Source organism: Salmo trutta, chromosome 23 (genome assembly GCF_901001165.1).
Source record: "Salmo trutta chromosome 23, fSalTru1.1, whole genome shotgun sequence".
In the NCBI taxonomy this organism is placed as follows: domain Eukaryota; kingdom Metazoa; phylum Chordata; class Actinopteri; order Salmoniformes; family Salmonidae; genus Salmo; species Salmo trutta.
In genome coordinates, this window is record NC_042979.1 from 18622190 (window position 1) to 18644440 (window position 22251).

A 22251-nucleotide genomic window follows, 5' to 3' on the forward strand; every position below is an offset into this window, starting at 1 on the left:
GTGCATGAGAGTGAGTGTGTGTGAGTTTGAAAGAGAGAGGGAGAGAGAGTGTTGGCTTGTGCTTGAGAGTGAGTGTGTGTGAGTTTGAAAGAGAGAGACTGTTGGCTTGTGCTTGAGAGTGAGTGTGTGTGAGTTTGAAAGAGAGAGGGGGAGAGAGAGTGTTGGCTTGTGTGTGTAATATATGACACACAGAGAGCGGCAAGTGTAGACGTGTGTGTGTGCGCGTGTGTGCGCGTGTGTGTGTGTGTGTGTGTGCGTGCGTGCGTGCGTGCGTGTGTGTGTGTGTGTGTGTGCATCTGTGTGTGGAGGACAGAGCTCGGGTACACTATCCTCTGCAGTGTTTTTGTGCCATTGAGTCACCTGTTTTTAAGAGCGGACCTACCTGATTCTATATGAGTCAGCAGAATTGAGGGGAGAGAGAAAGGGAAAGAGTGAGAAACGAGATTTGAAACAGAGCTACAGTACATAGTATGTGCAGGGAAAGTGAGTGTGCCAGAGAGAGAGGGGGGGAGAGAGAGAGAGAGAGAGAGAGAGAGGCACAGTGAGGAATGTGAAAGTCAGAGAAACTGTAGTAGGCTATATGCATATCAAGATTGGAAAATAAAGGTGTAAAAAAAAATGGTAGTCAGTGAATTATATCATGTGACACATGTCTGACATCAGTGGGGCAACATGGCTGCTGAAGCAACGAGTGAAAGGAGGACATATCATTCAGCATCAACGGTCACTGTCAGTGCACTCCCGTCACGCCAAAACTTACACAACACCCTCAGTATACTTCTGAACTGGGGCACAGAGAAACGGTCACAGGGAAACGACTATATTGAATTCCACATCCAGCAAGGTCTATCATATAACCTACAGAACTTTCATGATAAGGACTTGGTACACTTCTGCTGTACTCTGCTGTGGGTCTGTCCATCTAAAAATAGTTTTATTGCTTCCACTTGCTTTCCATGGACACACACATACACACACAGGCACGCCGCTTTCCACGAGCACATAGATCGATATGTAGGCACTATTGCGTATTTTCCAGAACATGTGTGGCCATTATACATTTCAGAGGAGCCAGCAAGAATAGTGCACTCTACATGTGCTCTGGGTCATTAGACACCATTAGACATGCACCTGTCTGGGGAGTGGACATGACTGTTTATTTCTGTACTAGTGCTATAGCCTAATATTTACTGTTGCTGTGGTTACGCCTATTGGAACTTTTCCAGAACATGTGTGTTCATTTCTGAGGAGTTAGCAGGATGACATGTCTGTTTATTTTTGTACCATTGCTATGGCCTAATGTTTACGGTTGCTATGGTTACATCTATGACCTACATTCATGCACCTGTCTTAGGAGAGAACATGGCTCTAATGTTTCCATGCCCTAATATGAAACCAAACTAAAATTAGTGCAAGGCAAAAAGGATAACGGTGGCCAAATGCCAGAGAGGATGAATCATAAAGAGGAGTTACTATGTGTGTGATGTAAGGATATAACCTGTATAAAGAGTGTGTGCCAAGACTGGAATGGGAGTTGTTTTCATGAAACAGCTCGGCTTTTATTATATTGTAATAAAAGTCTATTTGAACTCACAGGCTCCGGTATTTGAGAAATATGATTGACTGAATATTTCCACGACAGCACACAAGCGCATGCACGCACGCACACACGTACACATACACACAGAATTTCACGTCAGCGGACTACCAGACTTGGCTAGGTACTGTAGCAGTTCCACCCCTCCATACTCCACATATACGAGTACTCAAATTACATGTCCCCTTAAATAACCTGTATACACCCCTGGTGTCCAATCATAGGAGCTGCCTTTTCCTTTAGACTTGGAGAAGGTTGCCTAAACAAAATGCAAATAAACAGCATAGACAAACAATGAACTGGACATGTTTTTACATTAGATTTCCTTATATTTACATGGGATCGACCTCGAGTGAGCTTAGTTAAGGTAAGGAGGGAGATTCACGGGTTTTGCGTAATTTGGCCAGATGCTTGATGCTTATGCAGTCTGTCCAGAGATTAGTCTCCATGTTACATGGTAGGATTCATATTAGAGAATTGATTGTGGCAGCACTTTTAAATCTCTGAAAAAGTGTAGAATCACTGTTATAACTCAAATACAATGTAGCAGTAGCATATTGTAGTAATAAATACACTGAACAAACATATAAACGCAACATGCAACAATTTTGAAGATTGACTTCAATGAACTCAGTACAGTCAATTTAAATAAATTAATTAGGCCCTAATCTATGGATTTCACATGACTGGGAATACAGATATGCATCTATTGGTCACAGATACTTTCAAATAAAAGGTAGGGGCATGGATCAGAAAACTAGTCAGTGTCTGGTGTGACCACCATTTGCCTCATGCAGCACGACACATCTCCTTCTCATAGATTTCATTAGGCTGTTGATTGTGGGCTGTGGAATGTTGTCCCACTCCTCTTCAATGGCTGTGCGAAGTTGCAGGATATTGGCGGGAACTGGAAAATGATTTTGTACACATCGATCCAGAGTATCCAAAACATGCTCAATGGGTCTGGTGAGTATGCAGGCCATGGAAGAACTGGGACATTTTCAGTATCCAGGAATTGTGTACAGATCCTTGCGACATGGGGCCGTGCATTATCATGCTGAAATGTGAGGTGATGGCAGCGGATGAATGGCACAACAATGGGCCTCAGGATCTCATCACAGTATCTCTGTGCATTGAAATTGCCATCAATAAAATGCAATTGTGTTTGTTGTCCGTAGCTTATGCCTGCCTATACCATAACTCCATGACCACCATGGGGCATTCCGTTCACAACGTTGACATTAGCAAACCGTTCGCACACACAATGCCATACACGCTGTCTGCCATCTGCCCTGTACAACTGAAACCGGGATTCATCCATGAAGAGCACACTTTCCAGCATGCCAGTGACAATCGAATGTGAGCATTTGCCCACTGACGTCTGTTACGATGCTGAACTGCAGTCAGGTCAAAGTTGAGGACGACAAGCACGCAGATGAGCTTCACTGAGATGGTTTCTGACAGTTTGTGCAGAAATTATTCAGTTGCTCAAACCTACAGTCTCATCAGCTGTCTGGGTGGCTGGTCTCAGGTGAAGAAGCCGAATGTGGAGGTCCTGGGCTGGCTTGGATACACGTGGTCTGCGATTGTGAGGCCGGTTGGACGTAATGCCAAATTCTCTAAAATGACTTTGGAGGCGGCTTATGGTAGAGAAATTAACATTCAATTCTCTGGCAACAGCTCAGGTGGACATTCCTGCAGTCAGCATGCCAATTGCGCCCTCTCTCAAAACTTGAGACATCTGTGGCATTGTTTTGTGTGACAAAACTAAACATTTTAGAGTGGCCTTTTATTGTCCCCAGCACAAGGTGCACCTGTGTAATGATCATGCTGTTTAATCAGCTTTTTGATATGCCATATCTGTCAGGTGGATGGATTATGTAAGCAAAGGAGAAACGCTCACTAACAGGGATGTAAACAAAATTGTGCACCAAATTTTAGCAAAGCAAGTTTTTTGTGCAGCTGGAAAATTATCTTTTATATAATCTCATGAAACATGGGACCAACACTTTACATGTTGCGTTTATATTTTTGTTCAGTGTATACTACTTCTAAAGTGTTACTGCACATTTCATTTATATTTCTATAACATGTTTCCTATCCTAATGACGCTACACACAAACTGTAAAAAGCCAACCAATTGCTTAATCAGCGTTATTCTGTGAGTTGACTGGACTTATGAATTTGAACTAATGTGTTAAAGTTTGTTTACTCAACAAACTCTGCTCGAAGTGAGCTGAATTTGAACAAGCTTGTTGAGTAAAATTACAAATTCATTCTGAAAACCACTGAAAACCACACCCATCCTTATCATATTTCCCAGCATGCTCTATTACAGGTTGATTTTCAGAAGTGTTTATTTCAATACTTGTGTTTTTGCATGTATATTCATTAGTTGATTAATCTTATGCTACACAAAAATAAATAATAATCATTTTTCGAAACTAATCCAGCACAGTTAACAGTCAAGACATCATTTAAAAAAATCCAGCAACACAATGACCATGACAGGATCATTCGGAGCATCAGATAATGCTATGCTAATTTGCAGTGGTATAAGGGGGCTGTGTAGCAGAGACTGTGGCCGAGTCAGATTCCAGGCTTTTCCACTGCCCTGCACTGGCAGTCCACCAAGCTCTCTGGCACAGACTGAACATACAGAGTACATACAGGGCAGGACTCCAGAGAGAGGGTTACTGGTGCTAACTCCTGCTGAGGTCTGACTTCTCACAAAGGTTTGATTTAGGTTAAGCATTCGCTCTTCAGAGAAATGTGTTTGTTACAATGTCATAATAATATCATGACTGTGAGGGTCCAACTGCAAAAATAACTTCTACATATAAAGGCTTTATACACCGTATCATACTTGAAGTCTTCATAAGAACGACATAGATGCTTCACAAATCATCTATAAGGTTATATCATACTTTACAAAGGGTGTATGACGGGTGACAAAACAGTTCCCTATGTAGGGTGCATTGCCTAATGTGACATAACCCACTATATCAATTCCCCCCAAAAGCTGTGCTTTAAAATAAATGCTAATTAAGCAAGGCTCAAAACTGCGACCAAAACACTCGCATTTGTGACCCTTTGACTTGGCAGCGCGACACTAATTTGTTATCGTGAGGGTGCCAGTGAAAAGAATGTAGTTGGTCACATTATTTTTTTGTTCACAATTAGATTTTTTTATTATCATGAATTAACAGTAATGTGAAATTGACCAAAAATAAACCATATGAAAGTATCTGCCTGCCCCTATTTCGCTGTCAGACTACTGTGCGCATGGAGAAGAGAGAAATGCATCCTAAGAAGCACAAGCTTATGACTGTTGCTCAAAATGCAATTGCGGGAAAAATTCCAAGCAACTACGGTTGTCCTAGTTACAGAAGGTTACAGCTTTCTGTGAGTATATCATTTATTTTGCACCTGTATTGACAAATAAATATTGAGTTCATGGCTTTATGACCAGAGTAGGCTATGGATATGGTTTTGTTGCACCTGCGGAGCGGAGCGCGCCATTTGCGGTGAATAGTCCTACATCAAGTAGCCTGTATAGGCCTAGGCTTGGAAAGGTTTTGTAGGATATTACATTTACTGAAAGATTCATCAATTAGCCTACTTGGCTATCTAGCAACATGATCATATTTAGAGTTAACAATCTAGTGTTTTGAGTTCCCACTTCCTAAGGTGGTGAATAATATAGCCTAGTGCACTAGGTCAATATGCAAAGATATAAAGAGAAAGCATGCATGACTCCAATGCATTTACAAACTGCCAGTGAGAAAAAAAGTTAACGTTGAACCCTTTGTAAATCTATCCAAATCGATGTAAGAACAAAAGGGCATTCTAATTTAAAAGATGACTAGTCATTATTTGCCTGGTTCTGTAAAGAATGCAGGTACATTACGGGACCCAGGTCAGCCATTATCGTTGCGCAGTGGCGAATAATTTGTGCGACCAAATCACTGAAAACGTTAGTCTAGAGCCCTGTTAAGATGCAATTGCTGATATTACATGTGAGATTACACATGACATTATGTGCCCTATAAACTTGGTGCTTACCTCGTGCTCTGGCCTGGAGCAGGGCAGGTGTAACAGTCATGTGAGGCCTACAGTGTGCTTTATGCTAAACTAAGGCTATAACAGCTAACAGTAAACTGGCCAAGTAAAATAAAGGCCTAGACCAGGGGTCCCCAATTACATTCAGCCGTGGGCCGATTACTCCTTGAGCGAACGGTCGGGGGGCCGGAACATAGTTCTAAATCATTTGTGCACCGCAAAATGACTGCAAGAATCCCAAACAGATAATAGTTTTTGACAAAAACAGAATCATTTCAAACCTTGATTACATTGGGATACGATCACATATGCCTCTCTATTTATGCGTGGGATTACTTGGGAACAGATTGGGACATCCCTACCCTAACCCTAACCCCTACCCTAACCCTTACTTAAACTTAACCCTTACCTTAACCATTTTAAATGTCAATTTCAATGGGGTAAGGACATCCCATGGTTTCCAGATAGCAAGGACCATACAGTCATTGGCCTAGACATGTCACTACTGAGAGAGCAAGAGCAAAGAATCAGTGGCAATAGCGAGCAGTAGTTCCCCCATGCTAGTAACGTTAGATAGCTTGTGCTGTAGTACTGTGACAATGGCGAAGGCGGCTGCAGCAGTTGTTAGATATCACCTGAAAGGTGGACGTTGTTGCTCATTTGTTAGCCTCACCCTTTTCTAGATACATAAATGATCATCATCTGGTGAGTGGCACTGTTTTTTATTGCAGCTCACTTGCTAACAAGCCATCTCTTTGAAAATAATGACTGTGAAACATTGTTGCATTTAAACTTTAGATCACCAGTTAGTGTGATGAACGTGATAAAATATATTTGCTATGTGAAGTAATAGCTGGTTTGTTAATTTCATTTTCAAAATTAAATTGTTAACTTTTTGTATTGTTATGATTGCATGGGGACTACTGGAGTGAATGGGCTGCTTATTCTTTAACATTATTTGATGCTGTGTGTGACTGCTGTCGCCTGTCCGTCAGCCGTGTCTATGTGTTTGACCAAAACTGTCTCTTCTTCAGCGCCATGGAGTGGACAGGTATTATGATCGCTGTCCGTTCAGCCCCACGAACCTGACACCTTTGATGTGTCACTTGTTGTCCGTATTGGTGACAGTGGTGTTAGGCTACCATAGGTTGTTTAAAAAGTCTGGTTTCTGTTTTTCTGGTCGCATTATTTTATGCTGTGTGTCAAATGTTTTGTCAGTGCCAGTTCTGTCTCTGTGTGATTCATTCATAATGTAATCAAACAGCATTGCTCTTCCTTCATTAGGAATAGAATGGTCCAACGACAGTAGATGAAATGTTGGGCGCATTAACTGACTTTATGTTTTCTGTTCTTTTCTAGATTTCTTTGTTTGACACAACATATTGGAAAATGTTTGGTCCCTCTGAAGTGGGTCCTACAGTTCCCCACTGGCGTATACTATATAAAGCGTTATAAGTTGTACTTCGTTTTAAGGGGGACTAAGATACTGTGCGGAGTGAATAACATGGTAATTGAGATATCTTAGCACACAATTGAGCCATCAGAAAAAGATGAGGTAAATTAAAATGCTGTCAAGACCACACAACCTCAAGACCCATTTAGTGATCGCTGGAGAGATGACTCCCATTTTATTGTGTTCCGCCTTAGAACAAATGAATTTACATTTCACCTCAAGGTCTATGGACAGATAGGCTACACAAAAGGAATACCATTGACAGAGTGCTTCTGTATAGCCAAGTCTTATAGGTACTGAAGGGAACACTTCATTTCAAAGGTCTGCTATACGTTTTATACATATTACTATAGTTTGTTCAAAACCTATGTAAATTAATTTACTATTATGATGACAAGTCCTCATAATAAATTATTCATATGTCGTGTATTGTATGTATTCACAAATGCTAATGATACTGTACATGAACAATGATTTAATGATTACACAACTAGTCATGGTCTACAAACTATTTACTGATGGTTTTATAAGTGGTTTACAAGTAAACCTTCAGGGAAAGTGCAAATAGATTCTACTGATTTCTTTTCAGCCACGCCAAAACAAATCTACTCTTGAGTTTTAGTATACATTGTAAAGGGAAACTGGACTTGTGATGCTATCAAAATGTCATTGGAATTCCATAATCATCCCACCCCTCAGTGATTCTCTTCATTTGCTGTAATGTCTATGTGCTGTCATTCATAGTGAAACACTTGGAACAGTAAAAGGCACACATGCTCTCTGCCGCTCTCTCATTCTCCTCCTCTAACGCACACGCACACAGACGCACACACAAACTGCCGCGACATCCATGCCATGTGATCTTGCCAGGCGTTGTGCCAAAGGCCAACCATGTCACTTACCAGAAAACTCACACAGAGAGAAAGAGAGAGAGAGAGTAAGATTGAGAGAGTGTGTAAGAGTGAAAGAGAGAGGGAGAGAGAGAAAGGGAGGGAGGGAGAGAAAATGGCTTTTAGTTTTGCAAGAGCTACTTGTCATACCTCTCCACATGAAACACTGAAAAAGCATATGAAGCATTATGACATTTCTCTGTTATCGTCAATGTTCTTGAGGCAGTAGGTTCCAAGTAAAAAGGAGCACATTAGTTAGTTCTTAAGTTAAATTAATATGGAGAGCATGTTTACTGCCCATTGTCTCAGTTCTTGGAAGACTTCCTCTAAAGCACAGAATGAGCCAAAGCAATCAAATCAGTTACATTTCAAGAATCTTAATAGCTCTCTCTCTCTCTCTCTCTCGCTTTCAGTGAATGTAATGTGTAGGTTAATAGTTTGTCAGTTTGTATGTGTGTGTGAGAGGGTTGTGTGTGTGTTTGTGTGTGTGCATGAGTTTATGTATATTGTACAGTAGGTGAACAGTTAAGACAACACACTTATCTTCTCTACTTTTCTTTTAAACTTTCCTGGTACAAGGAGTTACACTGCTAGGGACTTCTGAGGAAAACTGATTTTAAAAAAAAATAAATATTAAGCACACCTTCCTAATATTGAGATGTACACCCTTTTGCCTTCAGAATAGCTTTGATTTGTCGAGGCATGGACTCTACAAGGTGTTGAAAGCGTTCCACAGGGATGCTGGCCCGTGTTGACTCCAATGCTTCTCACAGTTGTGTCAAGTTGGCTGGATCTCCTTCGGGTGGTGGACCATTGTTGTTACACATGGGAAATTGTTGAGCATCGAAAACCTACCAGTGTTGCAGTTCTTGACAAAAATTGGTGCGCCTGGCACCTACTACCATACCCCGTTCAAAGGCACCTAAGTCTTTAGTCTTGCCCTTTCACCATCTGAATGGCACACAATCCATGTCTCAGTTGTCTCAAGGCTTAAAAATCCTTATTTAACCTGTCTCCTCACCTTCATCTACACTGATTGAAGTGGATTTAACATGTGACATCAATAAGGGATCACTTCTTTCACCTGGATTCACCTGGTCAGTCTATGTCATAGAAGGACAACGTGTTCCTAATGTTTTAAACACTCGAAACTGATTGGCTCATTAAGAAGGAAAGAAATTCCACAAATGTACTTTTTACAAGTCACACCTGTTAATTGAAATTCATTCCAGGTGACTACCTCGTGAAGCTGGTTGAGAGAATGCTAAGAGTGTGCAAAGCTTATTTTTTACTATTTTCTATACTGTAGAATAATAGTGAAGACATCAAAACTATGAAATATGACAGCTTTGCACATTCTTGGCATTCTCTCAACAAGCTTCATGGTGTGCCTTGTTAAAAGTTCATTTGTGGAATTTCTTTCCTTCTTAATATGTTTGAGTCAATCAGTTGCATTGTGACAAGGTAGGGGTGGTAAACAGAAGATAGCCCTATTTGGTAAAAGGCTAAGTCCATATTATGGCAAGAACAGCTCAAACAAGCAAATAGAAACAACAGTCCATCATTACTTTAAGACATGAAGGTCAGTCAATCTGGAACATTTCAAGAACTTTGAAAGTTTCAACAAGTGCAGTCACAAAAACCATCAAGCGCTATGATGAAACTGGCTCTCATGAAGACCGCCACAGGAAAGAAATACCCAGAGTTACCTCTGCTGCAGTGGATAAGTTCATTAGAGTTAACTGCACCTCAGAAGTTGCATCCCAAATAAATGCTTTACAGAGCTCAAGTAACAGACACATCTCAACATCAACTGTTCAGAGGAGATTGTGTGAATCAGGCTTTCATGGTTGAATTGCTGCAAAGAAACCACTACTAAAGGACACCAATAAGAAGAAAAAACGTAGTTCTTGGGGAAAGAAACACGAGCAATGGATATTAGACCGGTGGAAATCTTTCCTTTGGTCTGATGAGGCCAAATTTTGACCGCGGTGTCTTTGTGAGATGCAGAGTAGGTGAATGGATTATCTCCGCATGTCTGGTTCCCACCGTGAAGCATGGAGGAGGTGTGATGGTGCTTTGCTGGTGACACTGTCTGTGATTTATTTAGAATTCAAGGTACACTTAACCAGCATGGCTACCTCAGTATTCTGCAGCGATACACCATCCCATCTGGTTTGCACTTAGTTGGACCGTCATTTGTTTTTCTTCAAGACAATGACCCAAAACACACCTCCAGGCTGTGTAAGGGCTATTTGACCAACAAGGAGAGTGATGGAGTGCTGTATCAGATGACCTGGCCTCCACAATCAGCTGACCTCAACCCAATTGAGATGGTTTGGGATGAGTTGGACCACAGAGTGAAGGAAAAGCAGCCAACAAGTGCTCAGCATGTGTGGGAACTCCTTCAAGACTGTTGGAAAAGCATTCCAGGTGAAGCTGGTTGAGGGAATGCCAAGTGTGCAAAGCTGTCATCAAGGCAAAGGGTGGCTAATTTGAATACTTTTTGTAAACACTTTTTTGGTTACTACATGATTCCATATGTATTATTTCATAGTTTTGATGTCTTCACTATTATTCTACAATGTAGAAAATAGTAAAAATAAAGAAAAACCTTGAATGAGTAGGTGTGTCCAAACTTTTGACTGGTACTGTATATATCTGACCAACAATCCACTGTTGACCAAACAAGAACCAATGCCATGCTACACCATCTACAGTTTCATTTAATCTTCCATCCAATATGCCAACATTAGTTCATATAAGGCAACATACAACTTCGCTAGTTAGGCTCTGTTGGTAGGACAACCCATACTATAGCTAAGGCCAGACACAATCTGAGAAGGCAGAATTTCCTTAAGCCCTCAGAAATTATTTGAAATTAACAATATAATCAACATATCAAATCAAACACTGCTACTACAAATGTACTGTAATGGTAACAGTATAACTACTAATTAATTGACTAGATATTCTCAGAATTCTTGGAAGATGGTGAAAAACATCTCTACAGATTCTGTCTCACCATACCAGATAAACATCTATCAAACATTATTTTCAGTCCATTTTACACAATAATCCCAAAACACATATTATACGGGGAAAAAGTGGGGAAAATGGAAATAAAAAAGTTTTTGAAAACATACCAATAACTAAACAAACAGACGTCAAACAGAATCAGGCAGCACAGTATGACAGAACCCACTTCACATCTAAATTACAGGAACTGTGTACTGGACTCAGTTGACCTCATGATGGGATCTGTGACAACACTGCTGGCCCAAAGCAACCGTACATACATACAGTAAAGATGATGAGGAAATAATGTATGTCTGCCCTGTATCACGTACCATGCACACTGCCATCCCATTGCCTCATCATCATCTCTAGATGGCCTCACAGAAAGAAGCCAGATGAACACTGTGAAGGGCCTTTTTACATAGAGCATTTGTAGTGTGGTCCCTCCCTCCCTCCCCCTCGTCAAGTGCACTAGTTAAACCAAGGAGCCAAAGAGACAGAAACCAAGGCGTTATTTTTCAGCTAGCACTGTAAACAAAGAATTAGAATCTCATCTCAAATATTGGCTGTCAAATTAATAACATTTACTCCCACATACTATAAGTGAAATATTTTCTTGCACTCCAAGCACCAAAACATAACTATAAGGTTGAATATTCACAGTACAGTAGTTACAGTAGTACAGTAGTATAAAAATATGTACTGGTAGAGCAACATAGTGGGTGGGTCCTACAATGCTGGATAATAAACACAGAGGTGGAAGGTGACAGTAAATCTAAACATTTCCTTTACAGTTAATCACCCCTATGATAAAGAGTCCATACTGTTCAGCCAAGCGTCTGACGAAGGGTGAAGCCAGTTGAGCGAACCCTACAACCTCTCTCTCTCCCTCTTTCTCTACCCTTTCTCCCCATGTACGTGTCTCTAACTGTGTGCCTCTCTCTCTCTCTCTTCTCACCGCCCCCCTTTGCCCCCTGTGGAATGTTTCGTAGTGTGGAGCCTATGGAGGAAGGGCATCCCAGGACACAGCATACACAAATACAGCTGTTGGGCGCCATCACAGCGTTTGGCAGCCATCCAACTCAAAGATGGGCGACGGTAAAGGCCTCGGGTGGAGAAAAAAAAGAACACTCTTTCCATGTATGTTGTTGTTAAACATTAAAGATAAGAACTTAGCAGTACACCTCGTGGCCCTCACTGACTTCCCAGCAATAAAGCAAAGAACTATGAAAGAGGTGTCATCGTGTGGAGTCTATAGACAGGCGGGCATGTACAGACCTACACACACATACACTGAGCCTTTAGGTTTAGATTGAGATCATAAGCAGAGTGTTGGGAGTCTCTCTGTCTGTATATCTTTCTCTTGTTTGGTATGACAGCTGAGATGGATTTCACAGTGTTGAGAGCTGTTTGTGAAAGGCAAACCTGTAGGCTTGGAGTGCTGGATGTCAGCCATGTTAGTTAAAGCTACACACACACACAAGAAGCAAATGAGGCCAACCTCTAACCCGACACCGCCCATTCCACCTCATATTGATGAAAACAACTGCCGAGACCCTAACATCTTGGAAAGATAAAATAGAGGGGCCATCTTGCAATGTACTGGTCTAAGAGTTATGAATAATCTCTAAACAAGAAACACTAAACAACAGAAAGTGTGTGTGTGTGTGTGCCTGCGTGCGTATGTGTGTGTGTGAGAGAGAGACAAAAGTAGAGAAAGACTGCAAGAGAGAGAGAGAGAGAGAGAGAAAGCAAGAGAGCGAGCAGGAAATGAAGAAATTGCCACGAGCTACATGCAAGGCCCAAACAGTACAGTAGGCATTGTGTGTAGTCACATGTCAGGGGTTTCATGGGATGCAGACAGTAACACAGAAGTCAGACCCCAGGTCATGGAGAAGCACTGATCCAGTATGTTACTGTCAGAGTAAATGGTTGTAAATCTGGGACTCTGTCAAAATTCTGTCATTTTTAGCCAACAAACAGCAAGGATGTAGCCTATTGATTCCATCGAATCAATAATGGACTATATAAACTGTACTATGCATTTATTCACAAACAACATCATTTATAAGTATCCTATGGAGACACGCGAATAAGGCATGCACATTCAAACGAGTACAGACCCATAATACAGTATCAGACAGAATTACAAGAAACTATCTTGGATACATTTATAAGCACTTCTCTAAACTGAAACCTTTATAGTCTACTCCTAAGGCTTTGACAGGTATAGACTGATTTTCTGTACACTATGACTTAACATGTTAAGTTAGCACTGAGGACATAAAAGTACTAATATAGATAAGGTGGTTGAAGCCTATATTAATAGCACACAATATGCCGGTCTGATTGCAGTGAGTTACTGTAGCCTCTCTCATTTGGTTACCATAACTTTAAGATCCACAGCTATGAATAGGCTACATGGTATGCAACATATGTGTGGGTCTATGGTTTGGCGGCTACATGTGTGGTATAATTCCTATAGCCTACAGGGGTGCGTTTTTGATTGAACTTGATAATGACGCAATGACCGATATCATTCCACTTTCGCCACTCATCCTGTTTGAAACATTGCAGGATATCTTGTTGACTAATAAAAAGTCATACAGTTAATTGGCAAAGTATCATAACATTTCAAAACATCTGCACAAATTCCTGTAGTCTAGTTGCGGGTTATATTTTTCGGGAAATTCAGATGCATTAAATCAACATCATGCTCCTAACAAAACCTCAAAATCTACGAAATTGTTATTCTACAAAACTATTTAAGTGAAATATCTGTTTAGCCTATGTCAATGTCCTCTCGATAATTTATGTAGGCTATCATGCGATATGAAAGATGGGTAGATTAACTCTACACTACGAGGAAATAAAACATGGCAAAAACATATGCGTTAAATAAACACTATAGGCGTGTATATCAAACCAAGATGAAGGCGAATGTTTACCCGGTATGTCGGTCCTCCATAAAAGGGTACAGTCAGTAGTCGGCACTCCGCACAGCGTTATTTCTTCAGATGTAAAGTTTGCAGGGTCCGTGGCCGTCTGTTAGCACAGGCAGGCCCCGAGTTCACCTCGTTTGCTAGCTCCAAGGACTGTATCGCTCGCTCTCCTATCTTGAACGATCGCCCCCCATCTCTCTCCTTCTTTGCGTGCCTCTAGTCCTTGTGCAGGGTGTGAATTCCGATCACATGGACGCTATATGAATTGTGCGCAGACTGACATCATTATACATGCGATATACTTTCATTAAAGACAGCCTAGGCGTCTAGATGCTACTGTATAGTCTCAGATGTTACTGTACTTTATTGTAAATACAATAAACAGTTGCCATACTGGGCATGTGGTAGGCTTACTAACCTTTTAGTTGACACCTTTACATGAACTCGATACACTCTGATGAGTCTTAAATGCGTATTTCCAAACCAAATGGTATTCATATGACAGAATTCAGGACAACGGAAGCAGCTATACCAAGTGAATTGTTTTACTCTATGAAGGGTGCGCTGTGGAGTAAATTTACATGCACGGTTAACTCACGTGGCCTATGCGACGACTGTTGCATGAAGTGCATGTGTGTAGCTCATAACTTTGGGGACCGACTGCGGGCTACATAACATAACATGACCTCAAGTCAACTGTCCCCTAACTACTGTATCTGTTTTACTGTAGTGAATCCATATACCACCCCATAATGTCAGAAAACAAAATGTATTTACATTCACTGACATGCCTCAGTCTATCCATGACTACAGTATATACTGTATTTCCATAAAATCTGATATATTTAATGTTTGTAAGCCATGCCCTTAAGCCTTAACTAACTGTGCTTTTCAAAACCAAAAGCAGTTGATCTTAACTATGTCTGATTGATAATTAAAACGAGGCAGAAAATAGTCCCACAAATCATTAAACATATTTTAATGTGTGCATATCAACACTGAGGGTGTAGTGTATACTATGCCCACTGGTTATATAGTCTTTGGTAATGGTTAAAATGTCCCCGTCATTATTACTGTATACATTTTAGAATGTATCCTAATACAAGTCAATATTGTAAAAGAACTATCACAAAACAATAGGGAAATGTATATATACAGTACCAGTCAAAAGTTTGGACACACCTACTCATTCAAGGGTTTTCTTTATTTTTACTATTTTCTACATTGTAGAATAATAGTGAATACATCAATGCTATGAAATAACACATATGGAATCAAAGTGGCCACCCTTTGCCAAGAGTATGCAAAGCTGTCATGAACTTATCCTCTGCAGCAGAGGTAACTCTGGGTATTCCTTTCCTGTGGTAGTCCTCACGAGAGCCAGTTTCATCATAGTGCTTGATGGTTTTTGCAACTGCACTTGAAGAAACTTCAAAAGTTCTTGAAATTTTCTGGATTGACTGACCTTCATGTCTTAAAGTAATGATGGACTGTTGTTTCTCTTTGCTTATTTGAGCTGTTCCTGCCATAAAATGGGCTTGGTCTTTTGCCAAATAGGGCTATCTTCTGTATACCAACCCTATCTTGTCACAACATAACTGATTGGCTCAAATGCATTATGAAGGAAAGAAATTCCACGAATGAACTTAACAAGGCACACCTGTTAATTGAAATGCATTCCAGGTGACCACCTCATGAAGCTGGTTGAGAGAATGCCAAGAGTGTGCAAAGCTGTCGTCAAGGCAAAGGGTTTCTACTTTGAAGAATCTCAAATATAAAATATATTTAGATTTGTTTTAGAACTTTTCTTTTATTCCATGTGTTATTTCATAGTTTTGATGTCTTCACTATTATTCTACAATGTAGAAAAGAGTAAAAATAAAGAAAAACCCTTGAATGAGTTGGTGTGGAGCTGGGTTCATCCAAAGTCTTGGGCATGTCCCAAATCATTCAAATGGTTTTCTTAACTCCTTTCCTTAATATTAAGAGCTGATCTGAAACAGACTAGAGAAAGCAGTATGGTGGAAACGTAGCTCTCTTACCGTTTAAGTACTGAAACAGAAGCTGTAACTATAACTAGTGCTCCGTTTGTAACCAAGTGGGAAGTGGGAATTTACCACATACTACTGGAGAAATATCCACTTGAATGGCCTCTAACTGGTAATTACTAGTGGGAAACTCGTCCATCATCCTAAGCTCCCACATGCTGACCTCTGATGTCATTTACCTCAGAAATGACCTGGATAACAGAATTTTCTGCAGTTAAATGCAACAAAAACATTGCTTTTTATAAATGATCTATTAATATGGTTTTTGAACACTATCATTTCTTTACAAGCATGATAACTGCACTTTTAGTTTATGGTTTACATTGTTTGTTGGCCATTAGCCAATCGGCGTTTCTGAACAAGTTCAAAGCATGTGAATGCATCCAACTGGTATTTACGACTTCACAACTGGTTGATTCACACCTCCCACTTGGTTACGAATGCAGCATTTGGCACAGACCTTCTCCTGGACAGGCCCTAGGGTTGCAGGAAAGGGAACAAGGAAAGGACAATATTTAAGGAAAAATTAAGCAGGATCTTGGTACTTAAAATGAACAATGAGACACAGTTATGATCACTGATAGATAAACGTTATGAATAGGTTTTCATTCGATAATTTCAGCCTGTCCATATCAGATCAGTCCTAGTGTAGGAAAGAAGATGAGGAAAGGAGGCTATATAAGGCCATTGGGACACAGCCACGGCCATTGTTATGGTTGGCAGAGACCGAAGGTGTCTGGCTGTGATTGGCTACTGTGTTCTCAGGGAGGCAAAACAGAGCTCTGTCTCTGTGAGAGGGATTCTGGGACCATGTGAGGAACTATATTTTGATATTATGAGCACTTCACCCAAAGCCACTCACAATAACTAACTTGCATTGTTACAGACTCGATGACACAGCCCCTGCAACAGGCCATGTCCATGGCAGATATTATTGGCATCAATAAGACAATATGTACACAGACTTCTCCATATATTTTACAGCACGATACATTTGCTTTTTTTTTCTCAACAGAGGATGTATAAAATAATAATGTTAGCTACAAAACTAATGTCTGTCACCTGGGGAGTCAATTTAAACACCCATACTGAATATATCCTTTATTTTTAGAATTCAACATTGTCACTTGTTTTCCTCCAGTCATACAAGACAGCATGTTTTTTTCCTTCTATGGTGTTAAGGGGCATACTATCCCTCATGCGCCTAACTAAAGTAAGGCTTATTATTACAGAAGTCTTAGTGATATGGTATGTAAGCATCCACTTTTTGCAAGCAAATAGCACCAAAGCGTGTCACTCAGGGATTCTTGAAAGTCAGAACAATCCTTGCTGGCAGGGAAACTTAATTTTTTATCGTTTTATACTTTATAAAGGGGAATTTAAAATAATTTATTTTCAATATTACACATTTCCAACTGGAAAGTCCCTTGTCCAGAGCAAAGGATCCCAATTTGAAACTCTCAAAAAAAAAACTGCCAATAATTAATGTTAACTGAAAAACGGTAATTCCTAAAAAATGTGTCCGGCGATGTTGTGAACTCCGTCACATGTTTAAAATCCTAAATGAATCAGGAATGAGCATGATCAGCTCCACCATAAGGACTCTATATTCATGTCCACATTACATGTAGTGCAACAAGACCACTCATGGTCTGTCATTTTTTTTCAACTTTTGATAGATTTAAACAAACATTGAAATCACCATGGTGTCAAGTTCACAACCATAAACTGAAAACTCCATCTGCCTGATATATATTTGTTCCAAAATTAATATCCTATCTTTTTATTTTACTTAACTAGGCAAGTCAGTTAAGAACAAATTCTGCTTTACAATGAAAACCTACACCGGCCAAACTTGGACGACGCTGGGCCAATTGTGCGCCGCCCAATACGATCCCAATCACGTCCGGTTGTGATACAGCCTGGATATGTTAGATTAAATTAGATTTTAGTCATAAAGCAACTCCGGAAGAACAAATTTGCTACTTTGTATAGCACTTTAATGAAGACGAAAAAATCGTAAAACATCAACTGTGTCAGATTTTTGTCTAACATCAACTCCGTCAGAGTGCTAAAAGATCTGATAGAATGGTTATATTACTATTGGAGTTTTCAAATAAAACATTTTTGTACATTTTACAAATGTTTGTATTGACGCCAAAATGTCTGTATTGAGTATTTGTTGTCAACTCCGTCAATGATGGCCAGCCCAATTAAAATCGATTTCTGTTAATATTCTGAAAAAATATTTGACATCACTGTTCTGCAACACATGCTTCAACTGTTGACACATTTGCTGTGCTAGACCTAAGAGATAATGTTTGCTTTATGAACGTTGTTTTATGTTTTAAATCAGGAAAAGCATGCCACAATGCTAACGAAATTAGCCCTGAAGCATTATATAGCGCTATAAAACAAAACAAAAAGAAGTTTGGAGATTAGATTATTCAAATATGTAATAATACCAGTGTTAGAATTAAACAATCAAGGCCTTTAAACACTTGTTGGACAATACATGTAAAAATGAAATGCCTTTTATGGTGTCTGACGGAGTTGACATAAATCCAGTTAGTTGCATTTTTTTATTATAAAAATACAGAATTAGGTTGTTCCTTTACATGGTTTGATAGCTCATACTAATATACACTACATGACCAAAAGTATGTGGATACCTGCTCAATGAAAATCTCATTCCAAAATCATGGGCATTCATATGGAGTGGTTTCCCCTTTGCTGCTAGAACAGCCTCCACTCTTCTGGGAAGGCATTCCACTAGATGTTGGAACATTGCTGTGGGGACTTGCTTTCAGTCAGACACAAGAACATTATGAGGCCGGGCACTGATGTTGGGCGATTGGGCATGGCTCGCAGTCGGCGTTCCAATTCATCCCAAACGTGTTTTATAGGGTTGAGGTCAGGGCTCTGTGCAGGCCAGTCAAGTTCTTTCACACCAATCTCAACAAACCATTTTTGTATGGACCTCGCCTTGTGCATGGGGGTACTGTCATGCTGAAACAGGAAAGGGCCTTCCCCAAACTGTTGCCACAAAGTTGGAAGCACAGAATAGTCTAGAATGTCATTGTATGCTGTAGTGTTAAGATTTCCCTTAACTGGAACTAAGGGGTCTAGCCCAACTGATAAAAAACAGCCCCAGACCATTATTCCTCCTCCAACAAACTTTACAGTTGGCACTATTGGGGCAGGTAGCGTTCTCCTGGCATCCACCAAACCCAGATTTGTCCGTTTGACTACCAGATGGCGAAGCAGGATTCATCACTCCAGAGAACGCATTTCCATTGCTCCAGAGTCCAATGGTGGCGAGCTTTACACCACTCCAGTCGACGCTTGTCATTGCACATGGTGGTCTTAGGCTTGTGTGTGGCTGCTCGGCAATGGAAACCCATTTCATGAAGCTCCCAACAGTTTTGTGATGAAGTTGCTTCCAGAGGCAGTTTGGAACTCGGTAGCGAGTGTTGCAACAGAATACAGACGATTTTTACGCGCTTCAGCAATCCCATTCTGTGAGCTTGTGTGGCCTACCATTTCGTGGCTAAGTCCTAGATGTTTCCACTTCACAATAACAGCACTTACAGTTGACCGGGGCAATTCTAGCACGGCAGAAATTTTCCGAATTGACTTGTTGGAAATGTGGCATCCTATGATGGTGTCACATTGAAAGTAACTGAGCTCTTCAGTAAGGCCATTCTACTGTCAATGTTTGTCTATGGAGATTGCATGGCTGTGTGCTTGATTTTATACAACTGTCAGCAAAGGGTGATCCTGAAATAGCCAAATCCACTCATTTGAAGGGGTGTCCACATACTTTTCTCTGTGTGTGTGTGTGTTTGTTTGTGAAATAAAGTATGATTGTCTGGTCTTTCAAGAATCCCTGCACTATATAATCTGTCCACCTTTTATTCCTGGTCATCCTCACGCCTTCATCACGACTGCTGCTGTGTGTAGTGTTTTGGTACAAAATGGCTGCCGTGCATCACTCAGGTGGCTGTCTGACATTGGCATAAAACAGTGATCCATGGTCTGTTGTCACCAGACGCTACATGTCCACAAACACCAAGAAGCACCAGCCCAGGCCTCCCACCAGGAACATTGTGACCTGCATACTGTAGATGAACAGGTTGTTGAGCACCCCAAAGTCAAAGCGCCGGTGTCCTAGCAACAGCAGGATCACGGACAGCTTGTACTGCAGCCGCAGGAAAACGCGGGCGCTCACGTACTGCAGGCAGAAGAGAGCAGACAGCGACACCCAGAGGAGGGAGGTCAGAAGGCTGCAGCCGAAGTAGAGCAGGAAGCGCAGGAAGCCGTACATGCAGCGCGAGCGCAGGTACAGGTCAAAGTTGTTGTACTTGGTGCGCACAAGCTGGGTGGTGCGCGCCGGCCCGCAGGCCGAGTGCATGCAGGTGGTGTGGGGGCCATGGAAGCTGCGCACTCGCCGAGGGATAGGGATCACAGGCATGAGTGGGTGAATTGAGGTCTAGGCTTCTGCGGGGAGTCCCAGCAACAGGCCTTGTCCTCTGCTTCAGGGGTGGTGAAGGTTAGCATCATTGGCTGGCTTTTAGCGCTTAGCACGGGACCACAGGCATGGAATGTAGGTCTCTGATTAGGCCTGTTTGGTGTATGTTGCTACGTGCATCCAAAAGACAACACGGCTCTGTAAAGAGGGAACAACATATTTACAAATACACATGGACAAGGAGCTCTCCATCTCCCCCTCTCACACACACACACACACACACACACACACACACACACACACACACACACACACACACACACACACACACACACACACACACACACACACCTCTATTATGGATGTAACCTAGACTTGGTCACTAGGCCTAATGTGCTCAAATTGTACACACCGTTCGTTTAGAAAATGGACATTGAGTTTTCTTGAAAGATGTCGTGAACACTGAATTCTCAGCATTCGATTCGATGCTGCATGACTTTCTCAAACGTCTTCCTATTCACCACGATGGTAGTGGTGCGCTCTGAAACGACTGATGCAAGTCAACATGTTATAACTCGTTGCACAAAGATATACACAAAGTAACAAACTGAGTAGTTGCAGCAATTCCCTCGGATACATCGTTCCATTGATATAATGGCTATACTTGCTAATGTAACTCAACAGCGGCGGTAGGGTGTTGCTCTGACAACCGGCGAATACGTCCTGTCGTAAAATATTTGTCATTCTTCTCATGACAAAATCTGAAATTTAAAGGAGAAGAGCTGTAATTATTTGGGATTTTACTGTAGCCAATAGAGTACCACAGTATGAGTCATAATACCTAGCAGTCAAATAGGGAAATGGTTCCAATCGTTTTTCCCATTAATTTTTTCCATAGGGAATTTAGGAAACACTTAAAATATGGTCTGTGTTTCGTGTAGGCTTACCCCGGTGTGACTTTTTGATAACCGTGTAAATCTCTCTAGGACAAGGTGACTTTTATCAATATATTTACCTGCACAAAATGAAATGCTAATTAGCTGCTAATGGGGCTATCATAAAGAACGGCAAATAACATGGTGATCTGGACAAGACTGCCAAATCGAGGCAATGGTAAATATCTCTGGATTAACTATCTAATGTTAGCTAAATGTAGTAATGAATAACTTGGCAAAATGTCTTTCAATTGACAAATTAGTTAGCAACAGCTAGCTAAATTGCCATAAATGTTTAATGCTTTTCGACCTGTCCCCAAATTAATATAGTTGGTTCAGAGTTTGTTTTGATATTTCAACCTACGTGTCCTGATTGCGTCTGGTCTGGGTGGACAAAATCAACATGCGTGTGATGGCACGCACGCAAGCGGTCTGGTCAGCATGCAAGCCTACACGAAACACAGCACTTATTTTACGTGTTTCTAAAATCCGCTATGGGAAAAAATGTATGGTGTAAAAAACGGTTGGAACCATTTCTCTGTTTGACCGCTATGTTTTATGGGTATTATGACACCTCCACTGTGGGCCTCTATTAAAAATGTTCTTGGTTCTCTTACCTGTATTTGCAACGAATTCAACAACACCAAACAACTGTAAATTATGAACAGGGGAAAAAAACATTTTGATGAATAAACATGTTATTGTGAGAAATGGGCATGCCAGGCTACCTCCCCAAAGTTCAATTTGCTTTAAACTTGATAGGCTAATACTTTTCATGAATGTGTGAAAACTAAAGAAATCAAGCCAAACTGTAATATGATTTTGAAATTAGTAT

At 40.8% G+C, this 22251-nt stretch overlaps 2 protein-coding genes across 4 annotated transcripts in view; both read right to left on the minus strand.

The window, feature by feature from the left end:
• LOC115159534 (nucleus accumbens-associated protein 2) overlaps nucleotides 1–14572 on the minus strand; it is a 41642-nt gene extending 27070 nt beyond the window's left edge. For both annotated transcript variants that reach the window (XM_029709344.1, XM_029709345.1), the window contains exons 1-2: nucleotides 14381–14572; nucleotides 13969–14218 (exon numbers count right to left, since the gene is read on the minus strand). The gene's annotated coding sequence lies outside the window, so the exon portion shown is untranslated. The remainder of the gene's footprint in view (nucleotides 1–13968; nucleotides 14219–14380) is intronic.
• Nucleotides 14573–15808: 1236 nt separating this feature from the next.
• On the minus strand, nucleotides 15809–21242 carry LOC115159536 (transmembrane protein 250). Of its 2 annotated transcripts, XR_003868901.1 has the most exons (3): nucleotides 20894–21242; nucleotides 19922–20679; nucleotides 15809–16487 (listed from the first exon to the last, which is right to left on the minus strand). XR_003868901.1 is itself a non-coding variant. In XM_029709348.1 (2 exons), exon 2 carries the CDS (start codon nucleotides 20482–20484, stop codon nucleotides 20065–20067), a length of 420 nt encoding a protein of 139 aa, XP_029565208.1. In that variant the 5' UTR covers nucleotides 20485–20679; nucleotides 20894–21242; the 3' UTR covers nucleotides 19789–20064. The 2 variants fall into 2 exon arrangements, 1 of the variants encoding a protein (XP_029565208.1); XM_029709348.1 differs by lacking the exon at nucleotides 15809–16487 and having other exon boundaries at nucleotides 19789–20679.
• Nucleotides 21243–22251: the final 1009 nt, after the last annotated feature.

What these genes read in the sequence shown, in the direction of transcription:
- LOC115159536 (XM_029709348.1), bottom strand. Translation starts at nt 20,484, where the DNA reads ATGCCTGTGATCCCTATCCCTCGGCGAGTGCGCAGCTTCCATGGCCCC.